The sequence below is a fragment of the Callorhinus ursinus genome, unplaced genomic scaffold (genome assembly GCF_003265705.2).
Source record: "Callorhinus ursinus isolate GAN/ISIS: 27379988/994484 unplaced genomic scaffold, GSC_fseal_2.0 scaffold48, whole genome shotgun sequence".
In the NCBI taxonomy this organism is placed as follows: Eukaryota; Metazoa; Chordata; class Mammalia; order Carnivora; family Otariidae; genus Callorhinus; species Callorhinus ursinus.
Genome location: NW_027397110.1, coordinates 4645456 through 4663307, shown reverse-complemented (window position 1 = coordinate 4663307; position 17852 = coordinate 4645456). Strand labels below are relative to the sequence as shown.

At 49.8% G+C, this 17852-nt stretch overlaps 1 protein-coding gene across 2 annotated transcripts; it reads right to left on the bottom strand.

The window, feature by feature from the left end:
- Positions 1–11311: 11311 nt before the first annotated feature.
- Positions 11312–17061, bottom strand: RTL6 (retrotransposon Gag like 6). Of its 2 annotated transcripts, none has more exons than XM_073882652.1 (2): positions 16764–17061; positions 11312–16615 (listed from the first exon to the last, which is right to left on the bottom strand). In XM_073882652.1, the coding sequence occupies exon 2, from the start codon at positions 16299–16301 to the stop codon at positions 15582–15584; it is 720 nt and encodes a 239-aa protein (XP_073738753.1). In that variant the 5' UTR covers positions 16302–16615; positions 16764–17061; the 3' UTR covers positions 11312–15581. The 2 variants fall into 2 exon arrangements, with proteins under 2 accessions (XP_073738753.1, XP_073738752.1); XM_073882651.1 differs by having other exon boundaries at positions 16833–17061.
- Positions 17062–17852: the final 791 nt, after the last annotated feature.

Genomic DNA, 17852 nt, shown 5'->3' with positions numbered 1-17852 from the left:
AATCAAAAGCTGGGGGCGCCTGGGTGGCTCAGTTGATTAAGCATCTGACTCTTGATCTCGGCTCAGTTCATGATCTTGGGGCCATGAGTTCAAGTCCCACATTGGGCTCCAGGTTGGGCTTGGAGCCTACTTAAAAAAATTAAAATCAAATCAAAAGCCATGTGAATCATGAACATAAAAAGGTATTTTTCTTTCTCTTCTTTGTTGTCTTTAAAAAGTCAATTCATGTTTTAGGTTGTAGAAAGCTGCAAGAGAACACCACTCCAAATCTAGCGAAGAGAAAAAGCAGCATAATCTGCAAACCAGTTTTTCTTGAGCCCGTGAGAGAGCTAAGGCCAGAAGGAAATGAAGGGAAGCGAATTTGAATTGAAGCCAGCCCTTCCACAGAGAGACGGGATTCGGACACTACTGACCCTTTCGCAGAGCACAGAGAAGAGAGCCATACAGACAGGTAAGGAGGAAACAGCTAACGTTTTAATAAATTCTTAAAGGCCACCCATGGGGTAGCATGACGGTTTAGCATAACCGGGAGCCCCAGACTCAAAGAAGCCCCCCGCCCCCACAGTGCTCACGAGCGACAGTGGGGCAGTGACAGGACACGGGGGACAGCGACCCTTTCTCTCCTACTCGACCATGCGGAGCAGCTCCCTTCCCCAGACCCAGCCACAGAAGACCCACTGGTTCCAGGGAAGAGAACAAAAGATCTCTTCCATCCGATGACACTGGAAGAAGATCAAATTTAACCCAAAGTAAGCAGAAGGAAGGAAAGAATCAAGGCAAGAGCAGAAATCAATGACGTGGGGAACAGAAGCACGGACTGAATCAATGAAATTAAAAAAAAAAATGGGACTTTGCAAAGATAATACAATTGACAAACCTCTAATTAGGATGACCAAAAAAAGAAGACACAAACCAGGAATAGGGTGCACCAATAGTATACAGACCTCAAAAAGATAATAAAGGGATATTAGGAAGAACTCCGTGCAAACAAATTTGCTAATTTCCATAAAGTAGATAAATTCCTTGAAAGACGCGCATGACCAAAGCTCATTAAAGAAGAAATTGATGACCAAGTAGTCCAATCGACCCGCTAAAGCAACGGAACCTATCAAACACCTTTTGACTATGAAGACAACTTCAAGCCCAGATGGTTTCACTTCAACTTTCTATCAAACTGTTAAGGAGGAAGGAATCCAATCTTACACAAATGCCTTCAGAAAACAGAGAGGGAAACAGCCCCCAGCCTGTTTGATGAGGTGAGCATAACCCCATTTAGAGACATTGCAGAGAAGACAATCACAGACCAATGTCTTTGCTGATAAAAAACACAAAAGATACTTAAAAAAAATATTAGCAAGTCAGATGCAACATTTTACAAAAAAGATAATTCTCAATTACCAGGTTGTATTTAACCCAAAATGTGGGGTCAGTTTATCACCGGAAATTCACTCAGTTTAATTCACCATGTTACCAGAAGAAAAGGGAAAAAAATGATTGTCTAAATCACAGAGAAAGCATTTAACATTCCTTCAAGATCCACTCCTGATTAAAAAAAAAAAAAAACTCTTGCAAATTTAAAAAAGTTTCTCTTACAAAGGGAGAGATGGAAATTTCATGAGTCTGACAAAGAGTACATATGAGAAACCTTCTACTTAACGTCATCACACCTAGTGGTAAAATACCAACCACGTGCCCCCAAAGATCAGCAATCAGGCAAGGCTATCCACTCTCATGACTCAGGTATAACACTGTACTAGAATTTCCCACAGTGCAAAATGGACAGAAAAAGAAATAAAAATCACACAGAATGAAAAGATGGACTGAAACTCTTTATTCACAGACGACATGATCATGTATGTAGAAAATCCTAAGGAGTTTGGGGAAATACCTACCAGAACTACTAAATGAATTTAACAGAGTCACAGAATAAAAGCAAATACAAAACTCAGTTTTGGTCATATGCATTAGCAACAAACAATTGCAAAATGAAATTTTTCAAAAGATTCCATTTGCAAGAGCATCAAGAATCGTAAAATCCTTAGGAATACATGTGTAAGGGCCACTGACTAAAAACCACAAAACTGCTGGGAAAAAAGAAAGAAGTCTTGAATTAAGTGGGAGAGAAACCACATTCCTGTATCAAACTCAATATTAGTAAAATGTCAGTCCTTGAGCACTTTCCTCTGCAATTCAATTCCTCGCCAATCATTGTCCCAGAAGGCTTTGTTAATAGAAATTGACGAAATGATTCTAAAATGTATATGGAATTGAAAAGGACATAGAAATGTTCTACTGAGCATTGTAAATGTGATTATTGTATCTGAGGAACGAATCTTTCATTTTGTTTAATTTCAATAATTTATTTTTTTTAAGATTTAATTCATTTGACAGAGAAAGAGAGAGAGAGAATGAGAGAGAGCACCAGCAGGGGGGAGCAGCAGACAGAGGGAGAGGGAGAAGCAGGCTCCCTGCTGAGCAGGGAGCTCAACATGGGGCTCAGTCCCAGGACCCCGGGATCATGACCTGAGCCGAAGGCAGACACTTAACCACTGAGCCACACAGGCACCCCTAATTTCAATAATTTCAATAGCCCCGCATGTCTGGTGACCTGTCGCACGGCACAGCACAGACCTAGAATATCCAAAGCAATCTGGAAAAGTGAGAACAGAATTCACACTCCCTTGCTTCAAAGCTTACTACAAAGTCACAGTAATCGAGATAGCATGGAACAGACAAATAGATTTTTGGAACAGAACAAAGAGTCCAGAAGCAGACCAACTGTATTTGCTCCCTGGATTTAGATAAAGTCACTAAACCAACCCGATGGAGAAACGAAGTTTTCCAACAAGTGGTTCTAAAAACAACTGGATATCCATATGGAATAAAACAAATTTCAACCCTCATATCATCCACAAAATACTTACTTGAGATGAATCAGAAATCTATGTGTAAAAGTCAAAACTCTATTTTTTTAGATGAAATCACAGACTATCTTTGTGCCCTCGGATTGACAAAAGTTTTTAGAACTGGGGAGGGAGAAGACCTAGGGAAATTTCTGGACGGTGATGTTCTGCATCTTGTGAGGGGCTTGACTGGCAGCTGTTTATTCATTTTCCAAAACTCACCAAATACTGTACTTAAGACTGATGGTTTCATTGCGAATTAATCCCCCTACCTCAATAAAAAAAAAGAAAAAGAACTGTAAACAAACATCAATAGCTAGTCGGTGATGGGTCTGCTGAAGTCCTTCCAAGTGAAGTGTCCTCGTATCTTGAATCTACATTACTACACATAAAAAGTGAGATATGTTAAGGATGGGTAGAAGGATGGATGGATATATGTGATAAAGGAAATGTAGCAAAGTGTTAATTATAGAATTTAGTTGGTGGATACATGGGTGTTTACTCTCCAGTTTTCTTTCCAACTTTATGTATGTCAGAAATTTTTAAATACTGAGAAAATATGGGGGAAAAAAGAAGGTATACTGATGGTTGGGGGAAAAAAAGCTCAGCATCATTAGAAATCAAGGAAATGTAAACTAAAGCCACTATGAGATGCTATTACAAGTCCACCAGAATTAGAAATTAGAATGACTGGCAGTACCAAACGAAGAACGAAAGTACATCAACATGAACTCTCACACACAGTTAACACCAGCATTAAATGGTGCAGCCACACTGGAAAACAGGTTGGCAGTTTCTTATAAGTGGTACACCTCACCTATGACCCAGCAATTTGGCTCCTAGGTATTTACCCAAAAGAAATGCAAGCATAGGTGCACAAAAAGACTTCTGTGGAACTGCTCATAGCAACTTGATTCATGTTTGCTCAACCTGGAAATGACCTAGATATCCATCATCATGGTCTACCCGTAGAAACACTGATCAGCAGCAATAAAGCGAGAATGAATGACTAAGGCATGTGCCAATGTGGAAGAATCTCAAATACATCATAATGAGCAGAAGACACCTGAGTACAAGAGTGCAGGCTCTAGGATTCCATGTATATTAAGTGGCAGAACAGCCAAAGCTAATCTATGGGTCTAGGAATTGAAACAGCGGTTGTAGGGACGAGGAGAGGCTGCCTGGCAGGAGACACAGGGAACTCTCTGGAGTCAAGGAAATGTTCTATTTCTTGATTCTGGTGGCGGTTACATGGGTGATATATTTGTCAAAACACATCAAAGAATGAATTTGGGTTCTGTTTGCTTCACTGTAGGTAAATTATATCTTGATTTAAAAAAAATGAACACTATATATCTCTATTTATATACATATGTGATTATTGTATCTGAGGAACTAAATCTTTCATCAATAATTTATTTTTCATTTTTTCAATAATAATTTATTCCATTCCATATATATATATGGAATGAATATATATATATATATATATATATATATCTCACAAGCCAGGGAAGAATAGCTATGAAAGTTACATACTTCCATATTATGATATATTATGAAATCATTAGCTTATTTTCCAATAACATTTTTAACAGCATGGTAAAACGTGCATGATAGTAGGTCAGTCTTATGAAGGACATAAAATCGTATATTCAGTATAATCCCAAACTGGAAAAAAATAGCTATTTCCTTGAGTCTAAGATGCTATTGATTTTAAGACTAAACACAGATTTTAATAACTTTTCCTCTTTAGAGCCTCAACCAAGTTTGAGTCCAAACCCCCTTTCACCTCCTTGGGCCTTTGCTCGGGTATCAAGCCCTTGGAGGCCACATCTACCCTCCTTCCCTAATATGACATGCAGGTGGCTTTATTGTTCTTCCCTAACGAGAATGAGTATTCCATGAGGACAACGTCTCTGGCTTACCACTATCTCTTCAGTTCTAGAACAGTGTTTGGCATATAGCAGGTGCCCAGTCAATGTGTGTTATCCTGGTTGTTTTTCTCATTCAGATTCTGAAGTTTCTTCGGAACCACTCCAGGGAGTTGGCATGCTCAGGGTAGCATCCCTTTGACATGCTGTTTTTCATGCCCTCAAAGCTCCTGTAGGATTGAGAACACCAGTGTTTTCTCTGCTTTCCCTACTTTGTTATTTTATAGCTTTGTGAGGTTTTTTCATGATTTAAGTAGATTATGTGTAACGGGTTTATTGAGGAGTCTCATCTTGTCAGGAATGTAAATAGAAACAATTTTATTTCTTCCAAACCCCAATCCAAGTGGGATTTGCTGAACCCCTTCCCCGCTAGGTAGGAGGTCCCTTAATGACATCTTGGCCAGACTCCAAGGTTTTCTTGTCATTTTTGTCTGTAGAACAGTCTCTTGGTGTTTAAGACTAAGTTCTGTTTATTTCTAAAGAATGTTCAGCTCAAACACAATGGGGCTTGTCCCCTTCCTTCTCCCCAGGGCTGGTTAGAGCTTTCTGGGGGGCCTGGTGACTTGGGAGGAGCTGTCGAGACCTTCTCTCGACTGGACCTCACTCAGCCTCGCCAGGCCACGTTCACCCAAGTGTCAGGGCAGCTCAGGGGAAGAGGGCACAGGGGAGTGACAGCTCCCTCCACCTGGGCTGGCCACCCCCTCCCTGCCCCCACCTACCCACCTCTGCTGGCTGATGCCCACAGGGGCATCAGTCACACTCACTGCTCCGATGCATGCTTTCTTCTATGCCTGAGAACACCAGGTGGCTCGCCCCCAAAATAGTGACTCAGGGCCCAGGTCCCCTCCATTGTGTGCATCTGCCATCTGCACTATGGGATTTTCAAGGTCACCTTGACTATGACCACTGATCAAACTGGCAGAAGGGGAAAGAGCATGGAGGACCCCTCTCACCCAGCGGGAAAGGAAGCTTTTTTGTCCAGAAAGAAGAGAAAACAGGTTTGATAAATACCCAGCCAGTCTACACAACCTGTTGGTCGTGGTAGAATGGCTTATCTAAGAAATCCCTTCAGGTGTGGGGGTGCTGATGGCTTGTCCGCTGCTGTCTGAGTTCAGAACATATAGTTTATTCATTGCCTTTTATTCTCATATTTGGGTCTTGGCTACAACAGGAAAAGCCCAGCTCAATATCCTGCTACAGTGTATACCTAGAAATTAAATGGCTTTCCTTGACAGGTGGAGGCTTTAGCAGGTGTCCTGAACCTGAGATGGCCATTGGAGACTCATGGTCAAATCGCTCGAATCTTTCCTATCATTGAAAACGCTGAGATATGACGTGAGAGAGTGGGCAGTTTCTATCAGTTTTAACTGTGGTGCCTGGTGTGTGACGATCAGGTTTCTGGGGACACGTTACTACTTGGAATCCAGAAGACTCCACAGCTAAATCCAGAAGCCATGGAACTTAGGGAAGGACCACTGAAAGAGGGGCAAGAGTTGGCCAAGTCCACGGAGCCGTTTGTGATGAGGACGTTAGTCAGTGGCCCCGGGGTCCAGGGAGGCTGTGGAAGATAGCCAGGCTCACAGGCTGCTTCCTAATCCCAGGAGGTCCCCCAGTGGGGTGGGGGGAGGTCTCAGGAGCGGAGGCTGGGGTAGACGAATGACTGGGGAACGGGGAGAGAGCCACACTGCCCTGGAGCCAGCCACAGGAGACAGTGATGGGTTTCCAACGGCGTCTGATGCAGACCAGCAACCAGACAGAGGAGCGTTGGATGCTGAGCTGCAGGGTCCGACTGCCCCGGGGGGGCCCCAGCAAGCCACACCCTGTGGTTCGCCAGCTGGAGAAGCAGCACAGGGACCAGAGTTTAATCTCGGTTCCAGGCTCTGCCCTCCCAGAGCAGTGTGAAGTCAAGCATGCAAAGGGGCTCCTCCCGGCCTCTGCTCATGGGCTAAGAAGATAAAGTTACAAAATGTTAGAAAGTCATGGATAATGCTCTCATTTGGAAGAGATGAGATTATATGAAAACCCAAGAAGATCAACTTTAAAACTTATAAAAACATGAAGATTTCACTAAGATGACAGCATAAAGAATAGTACAGTATCAGTATCTCTAATATATACCACACATAACCCATTTGAAAAAAAAAAAAAAAAGTCTTCCGGCTGTAGCTATGGCGGAGGTGGAGGCCGGCGAGCAGACGGGGCGGGCCCCTGAGCCCACAAGCCGGGGGCGCCCAGCCCTCTGGGGCTCTGGGCCGCTGTGGCCCGGGTGAGGCACCTCCTGGACCGCGGGCGTCGCGCCTCCGCCCCGGCCACAGTGGGCCGCGCGCCCCCAGCCACACGCGCAGACACGAGGCTGGAGGTTTTCCATGCCCTGCTCACCGGCAGGCGCACACGGTTCCCAGTTCTCACTGCCTTTCGCAGTTGTGAGGTATCTTCATTTCTGGTCCAAAGAAATGTCCTTTCATTATTTTCAAATGTTTCTATACACACATCCAGTGGTGTGTGGGTAGGTGTGTGGTGTGTGTGGTGTGTGGTATGTGTGGTGTGTGGTGTGTGGGTGATGTGTGGTGTGTGGTGTGGGTGTATGTGTGCTGTGGTATGTGTGTATGTGGTGTGTGTAGTGTAGGTGCATGTGTGGTGTGTGAGTGGTGTGGGTATGTTTGTGGTGTATGTAGTATGTGTGTGTGGTGTGCAGGTGGTGTGTATCTATGTGTGTGGTGTGGGTGTATGTAGTGTAGGTGTGTGGTATGTGTGTCATGTATGTGTGTGTGTGTATGTATGGTTTATGGATGGTGTTTGGGGTGTGTGTGTGTGGTGTGCAGGTGGTGTGTATATGTGGTGTGTGTGTGTGATGTGCGGTGTGTGTGTGTGATGTATGGTGTGTGGTATGGGCGGTGTGGGTGTGATATGTGGTATGTGTGTGGTGTGGTGTGTTGTGTGTGTGTGTGGTGTGGATGTGTGGTGTGCAGGTGGTATATATATGTGGTGTGTGTGTGTGTGTGTGTGTGTGTGTGTGTGGTGTGTGGTGTGGGGGGTATGTATATGGTGTGTGGTATGTGTGTGGTGTGTGTGTGTGTGTATGTGTGTGTGTGCTAGCGGCAGGGGTCTCACCTCATGAGCTTGGAACTGAAGGGAGAGGGTCCAGTACAAACCAGGTCGTGACCCAGCACAGGGCCCACCTCGCAGCAGAGTGATGTCCGCAGGTACAGGGAGAGACTAGACGGACAGTGGTGAAGAAGCAGATAAGAGGAACCCAGGGACCCGGTTCAGGTCCCAGAAATGGCCCTACCAGCCGTGTGACAGTGGACCAGTCGCTTACCCACTCCGGCTGTTTCCTGGCCTGTTGGGCGGCATGGTGACACACCCAGTCCGAGCGGGCGGCGGGAGGATGAAATGAGATGGAGACACGTGCTGTCATAGGGAAGGAGGCATGGCCCCAGGTGAGGCAGTGCCTTCATCTGAAGGCAAGTCTGGGGAAGAACTGCGGCTGAGAGGATCGGCCAGCAACACTCCCGGCACTGGGACGATGAGCACTCCAGTCGTGGCAAGGAAGCTGGGGGCCCGCTGCCTCTGTTCCTGGAGCAGAAAGTCACCATTCGCTGGAGACGCTTCTGGGGTCTGTGAAGACTGGAAGGAATCACCTGGAGAGCCCCACAAGCTACTCCACACTCAGTGAACCAGCCAAATAGAGCCAATCTCTCCCGTGTCTCAGCAGTGGCCTCGCAGTCAATATAGCACAAAGTCACGACAGGAGCAGACTGACCGAAGAATCACATTCCCAAGGAAACGTTTAGCTGCTAGGATGCTTACTGCAACACCATTTAATGATGACAAAAATTGTAAACGAGTTACAACCCAAAAAGCAGGGGGGGGGGGGTTGAGTCAAGGGTGGCAAATCCAGAGGCGGGATATTACTCATTTATCAGTCACATTTTCAAAAAATGTCATGGCATTGGCAAGTTCTTGTCATGTATCATGGGGGTAAAAAAAAAACAAAACAGGCTAATAAGGAGTATGTACAGTATGATCCTATTTTGTGAAAAAGAAAACAGGACAAAGGGGTGTCGGGCCTGCTGGAGGTTCCAGTTTTCCTTGGCAGGTGGCCCGGGTGTCGTGGACCCAAGACTCCCAGCTGTTGTCGGCTGTGCTGTCCTTCTGGTCAACCACTGAACAGCTCCCCAGGTGGCTTCTCTGTTAGCCCCCCCGGGGTTAGGTGCTGGGGACACACATGCATCGGAGATCAGCTCTGCCCTCAAGGAGCACACGGTCTAGTGGGGGAGAAAAGCAGAAGCTCACTAACATAGCGTGATGGTTTTCAATAGCTGTAAGGCTGGGGTGGGTGTTCGAGGAGGGTTTCTAAGAGGAGGAAATTTGACCCTGGTCTTTCCACAGGACTAGGAGCATGAGGGGAGGCAGGGGGACTAAAGGGGGCGGTGGTGAGGACACAGAGCCAGGCGGACTGAGGGTTGTTGAGGAGAAGCTTTGGAAGGCCTTGGTGGGATGAAGGAGAGAAGGCCAGATGACGCCCAGGTTCCTGGCCTGGGGACCACACGGGTGGAGCCAGCACTCCCGGAGAGGGAGACTCAGTGGGCTCCGGGATGGAATTCGACCAGGCTGGGTACGTGGGAGCTCAAAGCAAAAGCAGGCGTCATGCAGTCGCTGAGGATGCAGGCCCTGTTCCAACCCGGGCTCCTGGTCTTAAGACTCAAACTGGGCCACACAGTGGGGTTGGCTGGGGGACCACAGCTCCGTGCCTCCACTGGCAGGCAGAGCGGGTGGCTGGATCCTTGTGGACCTCTTAAGACCGGACATCTGGGGCCCGCCAGTAGGGCACTGCGTGTACCCTATAGACTTTGCCATAGCAGAAGACACTGACTTGGCAACAGCCTAGCCAGTTGGGGGGCAGATTTTAACCCTCGTTCCTAAACCACCACCTGTCTTAGAGAAGCCATCGGTGGAAAACCCCAAGGTCTTGGGCTGGTAGGAGGAAGGCACACCCGGCTCGCAGCGCTCCACCCTGCACACAGCTCACCACAGCAGCCATGCCTGTCCAAGCTCTGCACTTGTTACCAAGATCTTGGGAAACCTTAGAATTAATTTTTAAGCTCATCTGGTGGGAAAGATTAAGAAAACCTGAAGGGGGGAACCCTCCTAGATAGGAATACGAGTTGTAAAACCGAAGTCATTTTAAAAAGGGAGGAAGAGGGAAATCAGTGGATTGATAGATACTAGAAGTCGGCCCTATAACAAATAAGACTTTCAAATGTGAGGAAGGAAAACATGTCAATGAGACGGAAAGAATTAATTTATGATCTTAGGATGTTTAAATATTGGGGGGAAAAAGTCAGTTTAGAGCCTCACCTCACACTCCATGCGACTAATTCCAGAACCAACTTTATTAATTCTAGAGGGAAAGAAAGCCCTAACATTTAAAATACTGAAAGAGGGGCACCTGGGTGGCTCAGTCAGTGAAGCGTCTGTCTTCGGCTCAGGTCATGGTCCCAGGGTCCTGGGATCAAGTCCCCACATCGGGCTCCCTGCTCAGTGAGGAGTCTGCTTCTTCCTCCCTCCCCCCCCAACTGATGTTCTCCCCCTCTCTCAAATAAATAAAATCTTCCAAAAATTAAATAAAAATAAAACACCGGAAGAAACCACAAAGGACCAGATGCAAGTGTCCGCAGGCCTGCCTCATCTCTTCTTGACCAGCAGTTCTGAGTGGGCATGACCCTCGGAGGGGGACTGTGAGGTAGAATTGGCTTTGTAATAATGCCCAAATATTCTCTGCTTCCCCCACTCTAACTCATGAGTCCGCAGTAGAATTGTTCAGAGGCTACATGAGAAGTGATCTTGCAAAAGATTGAGTGCAGAAGTGGGTGTGAGACTCCAGTTGTCTTCTATCAATAGAAGAGCCAGGCATTAAAGAAATCTGCAAAAATGGAGAACAATGCCACTCTTTCTCACACAGTTTTTTGTGTTGGGAAACAGAGAGTTTTCATTAAAATATGCTATTTATGTTGTCAGGTAATGAGTTTATTTTCAAAATGATATTTCCACACATTCTCCATTTTAATATGGTAAATGTTGGTAAGTAAAATCTACATAAGCAAAAGCTCTCGGGGGTCCCTAAGTGATTTTTAACGGCGCAAAGGTATTCTGAGACTCAAAGGCTAGAGAACTGCTCTCCGTCCCCACACATGTGGGCTGGGCCTTGTTTTACTCATCCACAAACCCCCAGCACCCAGCACATCCATCCATGCAACAAGCTGGCAAAGGTTTAGAGTGCCCACCACATCATGTGGTTACAGGTACAGCCGTGAGCTAAAGGGACAAAACGTATGTGCCTGCGTCGTGTTGTTGTGTTAATAAGAGTCCAGTGGGCACCGTGCCCAACGAGAGAGTGGATTGGCTGTGTAAGAAGTCAAAATGTCAGTAAAACACACACAAAAGTAAAGCTGGACACACGTGCAGCAAATATGACACACAACAGGTTAATATCTTTAATATATAACGAGCTCATACAAATTTATCAGACCCCAGTAGATAAGAGCAAAGGACACCGACGATCCACAAAAGAGGAAATACAACTGCTTAACATGGAAAGATGTTCAACTTTGCTAGAAAGCAAAGAAATGCAAACTGAAACACAATGCTGTTTCATTATCAGATCAGCAAGTATTTAGCCAGAGGATAATCCTCCGAGCTGGCGAGATGGTACAACGGGCACATACATCCTTGCTGGTGGCAGTGTTAATGGATACAAACATTGCTGGGAACCGTTCTGTCAATATGTAATAAGGGGCTCAAAGGTTTTCATATTAATTCAATAACTCCACCTCTGAGAATCTATCCTAAGGAAATAACTTGACATTGGGGAAAAGCGTTATGCACGAAGAAATTCTTCTGTTTCTGGTGGTGAGAAATTAGTAACGAATGGCATGGGTGATCGACCATGGGCACTACTGTCCATCTACGTGATGGAGGACACAGCCATTTCAAACTAAAATTAGTAATAACGTGTAACGGGGAAGTTCCCTCATGGAAGTGAAAACACTCACACAATATTGTATCCTTAGAGAAGGCAGAACCACCACTACGTCCCAAAAGAAGAAAAACCATGATGGATGGGGGAGGGGGGGCGCACCTGGCAGGAGAGCCACCAACATGTTAACACTTCACTCTTCTCGCTTTCTACCTTATTTTGTAAAATTTCTACAAGGTGTGGGCTTGCTCTGATTATGAAAAGACCTGGTGCGTTGTTACTTGCTCGTGGAGTTAGTGACACTGCAGTGAGGAGCCAGGGTCCCTCCCACCCCCTCCACTGCGTCTGCGCTGCACCAACTGCCACCACCCCCCATGTTAGGACCCCAAGAGACGCCATGGGGTCGTCAGCTCTCTCCACACAGTGGACCTGTCCTACACCCAATCCTCTCCCGACGCCGGCAAGCTGCCGCTGTTGGTCCAGCAAGGTGCTCTGCACTTCCTTCTGAAGAGTCCGGTCTTGAGCTCAGCTCTAAGCCCCCCGTCTAACATGCCCCAGGCACTGGGGATCTTAGATTTCCTGCAAGGATCTCGATTCTCCTCCTCCTCCTCCCACCGAAACTCCACTGCTGGCGGTGGCCCACGGGAATGTCCTTTTATACAACGATAGGGCTTGCCCCCTTAAGGTAGCCTACGTGCGTGCCCAACTCTCCCTCACACTTCTCTCCTATGGGCCGAACTGCCAGGACCGCGGTGACCCAGCAAGTGGCCTGTCACACTTGACGGCAGGGACCCACACACCGGGAAAAGTCCCACCAGCACCTTCTCGGGGGGGCTGTGCACCCCTGTCATTACTTACTCATCATATACTTACCTGGGACCCACGAACCAGGTCTTTGCTTTTTCCTAGAAGTCAGCGAAATGCTTTAGGACATTAAAGTAATCCCAAGGTCACACTATACATTCAGCCAGGAAGTCACCCCTTATTCTAAATTCCATCTCAAATGATGCCCTGTTGTGCCAGGAGGCTTACTTACCAGATGGGGTATCAGGTAGACCAGAAAAACCACAATATATTTCAAATAATGTCAACACCATGAAAAACATAAAACTTTCCCTCACGTGCACTGTTTAACACTACTAACTGCCTGTCCCTTTTACAAATCAATACCTGTTCTCTTAAATTGAGAGAAACCACAACCCCGAAGTCTGTACAGAGCCGCTCCCCTCCCCCACTTCCTTCTTCAGCTTGACCCTCCCCGACCCGCGGTCTGGCTCTGGGCTGCATGGAGCGCGGGTCTCCTCCTCTTCCACTGGGAACTCGGGTGTCTTTCCCCTGGAGCCACAGGGGGGCTCCCAATGTGGGGCCTCGTCTGAGTCCGATGCGGGGCAACCCCCTGAGCCTCTCGTCTACTCACTTCCAAAACCGCCGGAAGCGGTCAAGGTCACAGATGTGCAACAGCACCAGTCCCAAGCCCACGAACAGAAGCACCAGCGGCTGAAACACAACTCACCGAACCAAAGGGGGCTGGAGGCTGGAGCCTGGGGCGGCAGCCTGGACGGGCCGGGTCACGGGGGGAACAGGCAGCACGGCCAGCCCGGCCCTCCGCAGCTCAGGCCCTGCTGCACACAGCGCACAACTCCAAGGCTGCGCGCAACGCAAGCACAGTAGGACTTCTACGTGCCACGTGGCGAGATGGCACGGTTCCCGCCCTGCTTCCATGTGGGGTCTCCTGCCCTCGCCAGGCTGGGCCACATGGAAACGTTCAGGGTGCCACCTACGCCCGGCGGGCCTCCTGTCCCCCAGGTGCCTGCACCCCTTCATCCGTGGGCACCTCCACCTAGCAGGCAGACAGTAGAGCACTGAGCACAAAGAGAAAGTGATCTGTACATCCCCCACTAGAGGTCCCACCCCCCAGAATGGTGGCCCCACTGTGTCCTCCCCCCCCATTCATGCTTAATGAGCACCATGGTCCCACCTGAACAGCCTTGGCTGGAGTCCAGGGGGGCCTGAAGCCTGTATTCAGGCAGTTCTTCAGCAGGGCGATTGGGCTAACAGAGTTTACAATGAGTGGGTGGCAGTGGTCCACGAACCCCAGCAGCCACTGAATATCCTTGACCTTGCAAGGCAGTGGTCACTTCAAGAACGCAGTCACTGTCCCCAGCATCATCAAAACTCTTAGGAACAAAGGATGGACCCTAGGACCCAACCTCTGGGTATCCCAAGACACTGGTCTCCGGGTGGGTGCAGAGGCTATCCTTCTGCAGTCAGGCCAGGACCATTCGGACAGGGCAGGTGGACCCAGGGTAAGACACCTCATCTTCCCCATGGTCCAGGTGGTCATGTAAATGCGGTCCGTTTGGCATTAAATATGGCGAGATCATCATGGTCCAAAGGGCTTGACCAAGTCTCATTTAGAAAGTGATTTCTGGGTGTCCCCTGTGAGGAACCCAAAGGCCACCCAGCATCGGAGGTGTAGCTTTGTCCCTCGGAATTCAGACCCAAATGTCAGTTTTGTCCTGTCCCCTCATTAAGACCAAGGTAGACTGCAGCTCTTTCCCTTTACAAATGCCACAAAGGCCCGGGTGGGGCCTTCCTTAAGTGCTTACTGATGCATCCCAGAGGATTTGGGTCTCCGGCTAGGAGTCCCCGTTTTCTTAGACAAAGGCTAGACACCCAATGGGACAGCCCAGGCATGGGGAGGACATGCTCCACGCCGCTTTGGAGACCTAGAGGTGGTGCGGGTGGCCGAGGGGGCCGAGGTGAAGGCCACGTCACCTGAATGAAGAGGGGAACAGGTCTCAAGCTAGACAGGCCTACCGCCAAGTGATGAGCGCAGAGAGCAGGGGGTGACTACACACTAGCTGGTGGTGGTGTTTCCCACTGGCGCACCCCCCCCTCCTCAGCCCGCTGTGGGCCTCGGGCAGGGATGTACATGAACGTGCTGCCTGTGTTGGCTCCGTGGAACCGCTCAGTGATCCACAGTCACGATGACCTATGTAGCAGGGAAGTTCCAGATTCCCAGAATGCCCAGCGCTGGCAGAACACTGGCAACTAAAGCCAAGCATTCCTGCAGGTGCATCCTCTGGGGGCTTCTCCCTTTAGCTGCATTAGCGGTCTTTCCCAGGGGCGGCAATGGGACACACTGATTCCGTGTTCATGTGCAGAGCAAAGCCTGCCCACCAGAAATGCTTGCACCACACTCCCAGCAGTGAACACCTGGCCACCGCAGCAAGATCGAGGCCCCCGCCTGCTATCCCGGGGCCTGGCAGGGCTGGTGATCACCTACAGGTGCGAAGCCAAACTCCCCTCCCCCAGGTACCCAAAACACACCACCAGCCTGGCCAAAGTGGCTCCCCTCTATCATCAGCAGGGAGTTGCCAGGGGGGCCTGCACAGGGTGGAGTAGGAGCGTCCATGAATCTAGTCAGGCTGGGAGAGATCAGCCCAAATGATCGGCAGCGGGCTGTGGGGTCACTGTGGCCAAGCAGCAGAGCTGCGGTCACCAGGAGAGCTGGGGCGGCAAGCAAGAGAGGGGAAGCATGCACGGTGGGGACAAAGCTATAGCACAGATCACTAGGAAGCAAGGTGGGTGACAGGGCGCCCAAGAGTGATGAAGGAAGATCTCCTTATGGCACAGGTCTGGAGAGGCAGGGGCGAATGTCTTCAAACAAGGGGGATGCTGTCCTATGGACATTTCTTCTACGTAGCAAAGGGTGTATGCTGTCTGCGTGGCTGTAGATGCGACCCGGGTGGTGGCCGATTCTTAAAGGTTCCGAGCTCGGCTGGGCAGAGCCGGAGCTGGACTAGTCCCGCTGGAGGCTGGGTGCACCGGGCAAGGCCCCGTGCCTGTCGCAGCCAGCTGGCGGCACAGCATCTGCCGCTCCCGCACGGCCCGATTAGAGGCAGAAGTCTTCCTGATTTGGGCGCGCCGTGCATGCCGGAGTGGAGACTTGTAGGTTCTCCGCAACTCTGCCAGGAATCCCTGATAGTTGTTTCGCAAGGGGCTGTCAGGTTGCATGTGGGGGATCGCCCACTTCTCTGCCTCCCCGGTCAGCCGGGACACAAGGAACGCCACTCGTTCCGCCTCACCTGGGAAGCGGGAGGCCTGGAAGATCATGAACCTGTCCATTTGCATCAAGAACCCTGCCAGCTGCCCGGGGTCTCCAGAAAAGGGCTCGGGCAGAGAGGTTGGAGGCGTGGTCATTGGTCGGGTCCCGTTGGAGGTAATTGCGGAGATGGGCGGGGTGATCTGCAGCGCCCCCGGAATCCGGGCCCTGGTGCGTAACAAGGTCAGCTCTGCCATCACGCTCTCCAGCATGTTGGTGAGATTGGCCTTCTCTGCCCGCAGGGTAGACGCCTCCCGCCTCAGCGCGGAGTTGGTGAGGCGCAGGGAGGTCAGGGTGTCGATGACGTCATCCATTTGGGCATTGGTAGATGCTGCCGAGGCCGGGCTTTCAGCTTTTGATGTCTGGGGTTGGACCATGTTGGCCAGAGGTCAGCCTAAGGCTGAGACGGGTGGGCTGGGAGAAGGGGGTGTGGGTAGCCCAGAACCTGAGCACCTGTGATGCTAAAGTTGGGTAGACCCCGACAGGAATCAGGGAAAGGGCGGGGTTCAACACTCAGAGCGGCTGAGACGGCCAAACAAGAAGGCAGGGCAGACGGAGCCGAGGGCCGAGCACAGCCGGGGCCAGGCAGGTGGGGCAGGCCCTGGGGGATGCCGATTCCGGAAGCGGCTCTTTTAACGCAGACCTCACTAGGCCAAGGCGGGCTGCACAGGGGGGCGGATTGTTCTGGGCCCTGAAGGAGGAAAAGATGTTTTCAGAAACGTCTGGACTGCGTAGAGAGGGGTGGAAGGGAAGGCCGCGGGGGGGGGGGGGGGGGGAAAGCGGGGGGGCAGGAGCGCCCGGGCCCGAAGCCCCCCCCCCGCGCGGGGCCCGGCGCCCACCTTGCGCAGAACAAAGGGCGGATGCACCTGCGGCGGCGCGGGGGCCCGGGACGGGCGGCGGGCGCGTACCTGGGTCTCCGCGGCTTCTTCCGCGGCTCCGTCTGCCGCGCCGGCCGCGACCAAGATGGCCCGATCGGGGGACGCGGGCGGGCCGATGAGTCACGGCAGCAGCGGCCCGCGGAACTGCTTCCCGGTCAGGTCAGACCGGGGCGGCGGCGGGAGGCGGGCGCGGGCGGCCTCGGGCGGGCGCACGAGCGAGGGCCGGGGCCGGGGTCGCAGCGGAGGGAGGGCGGGTCGCGGGCGGCCGGGGTGTGCGGGCGGGGCGGGCGCGGCGGCAGAGGCGGTGGCGGCGGCGGGCGGGCCTCGCGCGGGCCCCGCTGGTTGCCATGGAGACCGCCCGCTCCCGCGTGCGCGGCGGAGGCCGAAGCCCCGCCCCGGAAATGGCGCACGCAGCCCCGCCTCCCAGGACTACCGCTCCGCGTCTTCCTGCAGCCGCCAATCAGTGACGTTCGGGGTTGCTGTTATTTTATTAGTAGGATAGATGCCTTCCTGTTTTCGTAATTCTTTCTAAGGTTACGAGCGAGGCTCTTTTTGTATATGTTGTAATTATATTTTTTTAATGAAACATGCTTTTCGTATTGTAACTTGAATGCAAATTCAATATAATACATACTCATTGTAGCAAATTTTGATGCCACAGAAGTCTTATAAAAACAATTTTGTATCCCTCAAAAATCCCTCCACCTGAAGAAAACAAATAGAAATATTTTTGTAGTTCCACCCAGTCATTTTTCTCTGATATATTCTATTTCAAAATATTAATTTTTGTACTTTATGAACTATTTTGTAACCTTAATAGCACACTGAATTTTGAGCATTTTCCCTTCAAAGTTATTTCAAAAGCATGATTTTTCAGTTACTGCCTAGAGTTCCACTGAAATCGCATACCATGCCCCTTTTGATGGATCTCTATCTTAGTTCCTTGTGGAAGTTCTATAAACCTTTCTTGTATATAAATCCCAGACTTGCCTCTGCCAAGTTCTCCAGGGTAATAGCCAAAGAATAAAATTACCAGGCCAAAGAGCACGA